Below are 9,554 nucleotides of genomic sequence, written 5' to 3' on the forward strand. Positions count from 1 at the left end.
ATTTAAGAATATTAATAAAACTTTGAAAGTTTAGGAATACGTTTGAAATAAAATACTAACTACTTCTATCTAAAACTAGTAGCAAAAGTATATTTTATTTATTTATTTTGTAAAAGCAAGAGTATATTTCATTTAATTTTTTTTAAAAAAAAGTTTAATGGTATTATTGATTTTTGAAAAAAGTATTTTATATAATGGAGTCTAAAAAAATAGGTCGGACTGTTATCAAATATAGAAAAACGAGCCAACTAATTTACAAATATAGCAAAATGTTTGTCTATCAATGATAGATATTGATTCATCAGCATTGTCTATCATGGATAAATAATGATGCTTTATTATATTTGTAAACATTTCCAACAATTTTGTTGCGTTATTTATCTTTATCTTTTTAAAATAAAAAAATAGGTTCATTATGACTTCTATTTATCTATATAGTTCTCTCTTAATTAAAATAGGATTTTGAAATTTATGACTAGAGAATTTCTCTTCAAAACTTATACCTAGATTTGGAAGCAAAAGTTTTCCTCTTTAAACCGGCGAGTACCCGCGCCTTCGCGTTTCACTTCTTATTGTCATCTCAACTTGTATTTCTTTCCTCTTTCCTCTCAACTCTTTGTTTTCTTTCCCACTTCTTCATTTTTACTTTGGTGTCATATCGATTCTAATTGCTCGAGCCCTTTTTTTCCGCCATACCTGAAGGCCAATATAGTTGTAATTCATCAATTTGAGACGACCCAGTTTTTCTTTCCAAAAATTGGAGTGAGTTTTGTACATATAGCATAATTTTGTTTATGGGTTTCTTCTCAAATCTTTGTATATGGCAGTCTTATTGTTCTTTGTTATTCCCTAATTCAAATTTAGTTTTTATGAACTACTGGGTTTTTCATTTTGTTCGCAATTTTATTGAAATTGTCAGTATATTTACCCGTTGAGACTTGAGATTAAGTTAATTTTAGAATATGGGTTTCATGTTCATGGCTGTTGTTCGTTGAGACTTGAGATTAAGTTAATTTTAGAATATGGGTTTCATGTTCATGGCTATTGTTGTATTTCTACCTTGGTTTTGTTGTTTTTGAATTGATAATTTTGGAAGTTTCTTCCACGAACTGTATTATGATTATGTTTTATTTATTGAACGGTTCCTGCTGCTGTGTACTGTAGTTATGGAGATAAAGACGGATAGTAACGATGACTCGCTCATTTTAGTTAAGCAAGGAGCTGAAGCTGTGAGTTAAAATCTCTTGTTGTTCATTGATCTGGGATGTTCTTTGGAATAGGGATGAGTATGGATAATTGAATATATTGTTTAGATGTTCACCAGCGAGTATGAGATGGTTTTTGAAAGAGATTAGTGCGTATTCTTTGTAACAACATTTTGAAATAAGCACTAATTAAACGTTTTGGAACTTTCAAAATTACTTTTCACTACACCAAATATGGTGAAGAATTTGAAAAGTGCTTTTAATTTCCAAAAGTCATACTACACCCATCCCAAGAATTACAGTTGCACAAGTCTTTTGATAGTATTTTTGTGGTCTTCATGTATTATTTTACCTTCTTTGTTCTAACCTTGCAGAGAGTGTTTGAGTCTACTTTCGTTGGAAGGAGATCAATTATTAAGGAACGGTTCTCAAAGAAATATAGACATCCATTACTGGATTCCAAGCTTACACTCAAGCGATTGAATGCAGTTTGTTTTTCTTCTGATGAAACACTCTTTAGTTTTAAAGAAATAACTAGCTAAAAGATTTTCTTGCATATATTTGACTGAAACTTCATGTTAGGAAGCAAGGTGCATGACAAAAGCTAGGCGACTTGGGGTTTCTACTCCAGTGCTGTATGCTGTTGACCCGATATTATATACCCTGACATTTGAGTATGTGGAAGGTTGTTCTGTGAAAGATATATTGCTTGAAATTGGGTCAAATGATGGTGATTCAAAACAGTTGAGTGACATTGCAATGCAGATTGGTGTTGCAATTGGGAAATTGCACGATGGTGGTTTAATTCATGGTGACCTGACCACGTCAAACATGTTGATCAGGAATGGTACCAATGACCTCGTGAGTTACATATTTAGTTATTATAACATTCAAAGAGAGGCATTTTAATTGATCTCCGTTGTAAGGGCAACTGTCTTTTGTCAGGTTCTCATTGATTTTGGTCTGAGCTTCACGTCAACTATTCCAGAAGATAAAGCAGTTGATCTATATGTGTTGGAACGTGCACTGCTATCAATGCATTCTTCATGTGGGAATTTGGTAAGTTGGTTTCCCTTGCTTTTGGTTTGTTGTAAAAGAATTTTGTTGTGTCCTCCCCAATTAGTCATTCGTTTCTGTAAACAGATATATATTTTTATATATTTTTTTAAACAAGCAACGATCTATAAACTGAAATATTCATGTCTATTAAAGACTTTTGTAGTTTGTTATGCTTGTTTCTAATGATACAATTAGTGATTCACTGAATAAGCTGACGAACTTTCCCCCTTCTTTAAGTGTATTTCTTTAACCCTTCCCCCTTGCAGCTTTACTCTTATCTCATGCCCCTTGCCCAGATCTCTAGCTATTCTCTCTATAGTTCTCCATCCTTACTTATTCATAATTTTCCAGAACCACCCTTATAACCGCTGAATAGTTGCTAGTTCTCATCAAGTTATTATGCCATGAATATATGAATATGCAAATCTCAGGGTAGAATTCCTAGCATAGTTGTCGAATGAGGTTCCCTTTTGAATAAATATTTGGAAAGTTATTACAAACAGGCCCTTCTAAATTCAGTCATGAATGCCACAATTCACCTGTGGTGTTTACCATAAACAACCGACAACTTATTTCTGGGAGCACGATGTATTTCTTCACATATTCATATTAAAATATAATCACTGAAACGCTTCACCCCTGTTGTTGGGGCTGCAGTGGTATTCTCTTGGTAAGGTATCTGAGAATTAGGACCATATTCTTTGAAGGTGTGCGTTTGTTTGCTCCATTTGAGACTTCTTTTTGGAGAGCTTTGGAGTTAGTTATGCCCATTACAGAGATTGTTGCCTTACATTGAAGGAGTAGGCTTTCTTTCACCCTCTCTTCATGGATAAGAGTAGTATCCTTTAGAGTGTTGTTTGTTGTGCTGTGTTATGGGGGGTATATCTGGCTTGAGAGATTTTTTTTCCCAATATAGAAACATTTTATTGATAAATGAAATAAGGGGTATCAATGAGACAAGGGGAATGACCCCAACACCTATAGGTGACTACAACAAAGATCTGGCTTGAGAGATGATAAAACCTTGGGTGAATTGGAGAGGTCTAGTTCCTTGGTAGGTTTGAAACCTCACTTTTGGCTTTTGTAATTACTTGTTAGGCTTGGGTAAATAGGCGGGGATATGACTTTAATAAAGGGCTAAGAGGTCATGGGTTCAATCTATGGTGGCCACCTACCTAGGATTTAATATCCTACGAGTTTCTTTGACACTTTAATATTGTAGGTTCAAGCGGGTCGTCCTGTGAGATTAGTCGAGGTGCGCATGAGCTGGCCCAGACACTAACATATATTAAAAAAAAAAAAACTTATTAGGCTTGGCATCGATTGTTTTAGATGGGAGCCCTTTTTTTGTATGGTTAGACTTATGTTAGGTCACCTATCAAGCATGTGTACACAAGGAGGGGCAAAAAGGGGCTTGCACCATCGACAGATGGGTAGCTTTTAGTGGGCCCGCCGTACGGCCAGCAGGGGAATGTTGGTATTTAAATGTTTTGTTGTGCTAGGGTTAGTTATCTTGTATTTTGTGTATGAACAGTAGTTTTGGTGGAGAGGGCAGCCCTCTTGGTTTTATTGGTTGTAAGTTAGTATTACATTGTTTGTTTCCCTTGTTCTAGAATTATCTTAACGTGAATACCATTTAAGTGAGGAAGAATCCTTACAAGTGGTTTTAGAGCCGTTCGGGAACCTGGGGAAGTGGATGAAGATGATGTAGAAATAGAATGAGGAATGGTTGAGCACAATGGAAAACGATATTGGGATTATCATGCAGGAATTGTAGAGGCTGCGGGCGTTGGAAAAATCGGTGGAGAAGATTCAAGCAATGTTGACTGAGATGTATGGTGACCGTCAAAGACAACAAGGATCGTCGGAGGTGATTAATACCCCACAGGAAAGAGAAAAGAGAGACCGGAAGAGGATTTAGAGGGAGTTGAAGAAGCCGAAGAAGGGGAATCATCCCTAAGGAAAGAGAATGGGGAAGGATAAGAGCGGATTAAGTTCAAGAAACTCGAGATGCCCGTTTTTAACGGGGAGGATCTGGATGGTTGGTTTTTTAAAGTGGAACACTACTTCTAGTTGCATCTGCTTATTGAGAAGGAGAAGTTGAAAATTGCGATCGTAAGTATGGAGGGGAAGGTGTTAAACTGGTTTTGCTAGGCGGAGAATCGTCGAAAATTTAAGTCATGGAAGGAGATCAAACAAAGAATTTACGTTCGTTTTCGGTCGTGGGAGTGGGGAATACCGTGTGCTCGGTTCTTGACGATCAAGCAAGAGGGAACCATCACAGAATATTTACAAAGGTTCGAAGAGCTGTCGACACTATTGTCGAATTTGGCGGAGGACGTCCTAGTCAACACATTTACGAACGGGTTGGATCTGGTGATACAGGCGGAGGTGTTCGCCATGAGAGTAGTGGGCCTGGAGGAGATGATGGACGTGGCCCAATTTGCTGAAGATCGTATAGACATAGGTCGTACGGCCCATGACCTATATGGGAAAGATTGGAAACCAGCCTAAAAGCCAACGATAAAAAATACAGAGGGTAGTATGACCTATACGGTCACGTGGGCAGAGAAGGTACAATTCCCAGGTACCGAGTGCTGGAACAAATCGACGAGATCCTCCTTTTTGTAGATGGACAGACTCGGAGTTGCAAGCGAGGAGGGAAAAGGGTCTGTGTTACTGATGCGATGAGCCATTCAGTAAGGGTCACCGTAGCAAAAACAAAGAATTACGCCTCTATGTAGTAGTTGATGACGTGGAGGATACTGATATTGAAGAAATGCAGGTGGAGGATCGCATGTTGGAGGTGAGTCTCGTGGTCGAGTTGTCGTTGAATTCGGTAGTGGGGTTAACCACATTGGGCACTTTTAAACTCAAGGGGATGATCGAAAAGCAAGAAATTATCTTTATGGTAGACTCTGTGCCCATGCATAACTTTATAGGGCAGTGTGTGGTAGAGACCTTGAAATTGTTAGTGACAGAGGCGGCCAACTATGGTATTATCATGGGTTCCGGGGAAGCTGTCCAAGGAAAAGGCATGTACAAAGGGGTGACGGTTGACCTACCCATGATAACTTTTGTGGATGACTTTCTACCGATGGTGTTGGGAAATTTGGACATGGTGCTAGGCATGCAATGGCTAAAGAAAACAAGGGTCGATGACAATCGACTGGAAGGAGTTGATGATGACCTTCACGGTAGGGGAATCGAAGGTGGTATTAGAGGGGAACCCGGTGCTTGCTAGAATGGAAGTCTCCCCGAAGATGTGTTCCACATGCTTGAAGGCCTACCTTCGGCACGACAGATTGACCACCAGATCCAACTGAAAAGGGGGACCGACTTGGTCAACATGAGACCCTGCCGTACCCGCACGCGTAAAATAACGAGATCGAGAGGTTAGTTAATGAGATGATGGATGCCGGAATCATCCAACCAAGTATAAGTTCATTTTCCAACCCTGTCATATTAGTTAAAAAGGACAACTGGCGTTTTTGTGTGGATTATCGAGCATTGAATCGGGTCACGGTTTCAAATAGATTCCCTATTCTGATGATCGATGAATTGCTAGATGAGCTGATTGGGACCTACGTTTTTTCCAAAATTGACCTGAAACCCAGGTCCCACTAGATAAGGGTTCAGGTAGAGGATATACCAAAGACCGCATTTTGGACCCATGAGGAGCATTACGAGTTTTTGGTCATATCGTTTGGGTTGACCAAGGCACTGACGACGTTTCAAGCTTTTATGAATCAGGTTTTTCGACCTTATTTTCGAAAATTTATACTTTTGTTTTCCGATGACATTTTGGTTTACAGCAGGGACATGGTTTTCCATTTGGAACATTTGACTGTGGTACTCCTGCTCCTCCGTAATCATAGCCTGTATGCAAACAAGAAAAAGTGGCAGCTAACCAAAACTCGAATTGAATATCTGGGACACTGGGTCTCAGTTGAAGGAATGGAAGCGGATGAAGGGAAGATCTGAGCCATGGTGGAGTGGCCCCTACCAAGAAACGTCAAAGAATTGAGAGGCTTCTTAGGCCTAACGGGGTATTATTGTTCATGGCCAATTATGGAGCCATTGCAGCTCCGTTGATGCGGCTGACTAAGAAGAATGGATTCATATGGTCGGAGGACGTGACAAAGACGTTTGAGGCATTAAAGAAAGCCGTCGTCACATTATCAGTTTTAACTCTACCCGACTTTAACCTCCCATTTGGCATAGAAATGGACGCCTCAGGGACGGGTTTGGGAGCGGTGTTATGATAGAATCGGTGCCCCATCGCCTATTTCAGTTAGGTCCTGTCAGTGTCTGGTTAGGAGAAGTCGGTTTACGAAAGGGAATTAATGGCCATTGTGTTGTCTATGGAAAAATGGCACCACTATTTGTTGGGTCACTGGTTCACAGTCTATATGGACTAGAAGGCGTTGAGATACATCTTAGAACAACGTGATATTCCACGGGGAGTTCAGAAATGGGTGACCAAGTTAATGGGATATGATTTTGAGATCGTATATAGCGCGGGACTTGATAACAAAGTGGCCGATGCTCTCTCAAGAATGTCGAGTGATGCCCAGCTAAATGTGATAGCAGTTCCTTCTTTGATTGATTTGAGTGTGGTCGATAAAGAAGTACAAGAAGATCCGAAACTCAAGGCCATATTTAACAAGGTAGCCCAAGAGAGCGAGAGAGTTCCCAATTATATAGTGCATCGAAGGAGTTTGTTTCATAACGGCATATTAGTCCTTTCTTGTTCCTTGAGTTTACTGCCCACAATTCTTCACACCTTCCATGATTTGGTGATCGGGGGACATTCAACATAATTGCGGACATACAAACGGATAGCAGCTGAGTTGTTTTGGAAGGGAATGTGCTCGGATGTCAAGCAATACTTGGAACAGTGCGATGTTTGCCAGAAAAACAAAATTCAAGCATTATCCCCCGTTGGACTATTACAACCTTTGCCGATTCCCGATTATGGGAGGATACGATGGACTTCGTGGAGGGCTTACCCTGATTGAAGGGATTTGAGGTAGTCTTTGTGGTGGTGGACCATATGAGTAAATATGCTCATTTCATGGCCGTGGGCTATCCATACTCGGCTAAAACTGTTGCAGCGGTGTTTATTAAAGAGGTGGTGCGCCACCATTGATATCCCCGTTCCATCATATCGGATAGGGATCACGTTTTCCTTAGCCACTTATGGAAGGAATTGTTCCGTTTACAAGGCATCGGTTGAAGAGAAGCACGACATACCACCCTTAAATCGACGGACAGATTGAGGCTGTGAACAAATGTTTGGAAATGTATCTTCATTGTTTCTGTTAAGAGAAGCCCAAGACGTAGAGTGAGCGACTATCGTGGGTGGGGCTTTGGTACAATACATCATATCACACCTCCATAAAAACCGCTCTGTATGCTGTAGTTTATGGGAAGCCCCCGCCGCCGATTGTTTCTTACGGACATTCGGGTACCACGGCGAACGACTAAGTGGAAAAACAGTTGCAAGATAGAGACGAGATGAGACCTTGGCCGTTCTGAAGGACCACCTCTTCTGCGCATAGGAACCGATGAAGAAATTTGCGGACGTTCATAGAAGGAAAATTCGAAGTAGGGGACTAGGTTACCTCCATATAGATAAAAGACTCTGGCCAAGAAGCATTGTGAAAAGTTAGCCCCGAGATTCTTTGGACCATTTAGAGTTAGGGGTCGAATTGGCGAGGTAGCTTATTTGTTAGACTTACTGGAGACAGCCAAGGTTCACCCGGTGTTTCATGTCTCCCGATGGAAGAAAGCCGTGGGAAATCACCAAGTTGTGCAGCCTGATGTTTCGTTGCTGGATGACCATATGGAATGGGTTCTGGAACCCAGCAAAGTCGAACAAGTACGCTGGAACAAAGCTGAGAGGGAATGGGAATGCTTAGTAACCTGGAAAGACCAACTGGAGCACGAAGCACCTGGGAGTCCTATGCAGCCTTCACCGCACAATTCTCTGATTTCCACCTTCTCCATGGGATAATGTCAGGCTACCTATCACGCATGTGAACAAAGGGAGGGGCAAAAGGGGGCTTGCACCATCGACAGAGTGGTAGCTTTTAGTGGGCATGCCCTACGGCCAGTAGGGGAATGTTGGTATTTAAATGTTTTGTTGTGCTAGAGTTAGTTATCTTGTATTTTGTGTGTGAACAGTAGTCTTGGTGGAGAGGGCAGCCCTCTTGGTTTTCATGGCTGTAAGTTGGTGTTACGTTGTTTGTTTTTATCTTTGAACTCCATTTCCCCTGTTCTGGAATTATCTTAACATGAATACCATTCAAGTGGGGAAGAATCCTTACAACTTACACTTCCTTTTATCGGGCTGTTATTTTGTCTCTTGTTAGCTTTCTTGTTTTGACTAATGAAAGCCTGGTTTCTTGAAGAAAAAGAAACATTGGAAATAAACACTAATGTAGAAAATTTCCCTCCTAAATCAATGGTTAAGCTGCAAAGTTTTTTCATACGTTTGTTGTATGAAGGAGCACATGGTGGCCACCTACGTAGGATTTAATATCCTACGAGTTTCTTTGACATCCAAATATTGTGGGGTCAGGTGGTTGTCTCATAAGATTAGTTGAGGTGCACGTAAGCTAGTCCGGACACTCATGGATATAAAAAAAGAAAAAAAGAAAAAAAAAAGCACATGAGAAATGAGGGTCGATGGGGGAATGCATTTAGTTAGGGAAAAGCATTGCAATGTGATAACTGCTTATTGCTGTTGTCGCCTCCCATCGAAAATTTATATATTTTTGGCATTGAATCTACTTGCTGACAGATTGGGTTGAATTGAAACTCAAACTGAATTTTCTTTGATGGTTCTACTTTCATAGATGGAGTTAATTCTTGCTTCATACCGGAAGACTTCGAAGCAATGGTCGTCAACCTCAAACAAATTAGCTCAAGGTGGGGAATGTCTTTTATCGTTCTTTTTATTTTTACTTTTGTATCAATTTCATTCCATATGATTCATTAGTTTACTTCTCTTGTTTTCAAATTGATTCGTGTACAGTGCGTCAGAGAGGCCGAAAACGCACCATGGTTGGTTAAGTAACTTCATTTTTAATCTGTTTTGTTGGATTATCAGTTGACTCCTTGTTGTAGACTCATTGAACTTCTTGAACAATGTATCTAATTATTCTTAACCTTACAACAAATCAACAATTATGTTTTCTGGATGGCATTTTTACGGGATAAAACCATTCTAAACTCTTGTATTTACATATAATATAAAGTCCATTTTAATTTTTAACTACAAAA

The 9,554-nt window shown here is 40.0% G+C and overlaps 1 protein-coding gene across 6 annotated transcripts; it reads left to right on the forward strand.

Annotated features, from left to right (window-relative positions):
• Window positions 1-447: 447 nt before the first annotated feature.
• Window positions 448-9,554, forward strand: LOC120072285 (Protein kinase superfamily protein). Of its 6 annotated transcripts, none has more exons than XM_039024735.2 (7): window positions 448-539; window positions 1,165-1,229; window positions 1,580-1,693; window positions 1,788-2,066; window positions 2,151-2,264; window positions 9,128-9,200; window positions 9,307-9,554. In XM_039024735.2, exons 2-7 carry the CDS (start codon window positions 1,167-1,169, stop codon window positions 9,342-9,344), a joined length of 681 nt encoding a protein of 226 aa, XP_038880663.1. In that variant the 5' UTR covers window positions 448-539; window positions 1,165-1,166; the 3' UTR covers window positions 9,345-9,554. The 6 variants fall into 6 exon arrangements, with proteins under 6 accessions (XP_038880663.1, XP_038880661.1, XP_038880664.1 ...); XM_039024733.2 differs by having other exon boundaries at window positions 457-762; XM_039024736.2 differs by having other exon boundaries at window positions 457-762; window positions 1,792-2,066.

The sequence above is a fragment of the Benincasa hispida genome, chromosome 2 (genome assembly GCF_027475165.1).
Source record: "Benincasa hispida cultivar pf3 chromosome 2, pf3_genome.v1.1, whole genome shotgun sequence".
NCBI lineage: Eukaryota > Viridiplantae > Streptophyta > Magnoliopsida > Cucurbitales > Cucurbitaceae > Benincasa > Benincasa hispida.

Bases quoted from the DNA above. Each gene is read 5' to 3' on its own strand.
- LOC120072285 (XM_039024735.2), top strand. From the start codon at position 1,167: ATGGAGATAAAGACGGATAGTAACGATGACTCGCTCATTTTAGTTAAG. The intron at 1,694-1,787 runs GTTTGTTTTTCT...ACTTCATGTTAG, and splicing joins CACTCAAGCGATTGAATGCA to GAAGCAAGGTGCATGACAAA. The intron at 9,201-9,306 runs GTGGGGAATGTC...ATTCGTGTACAG, and splicing joins CTCAAACAAATTAGCTCAAG to TGCGTCAGAGAGGCCGAAAA.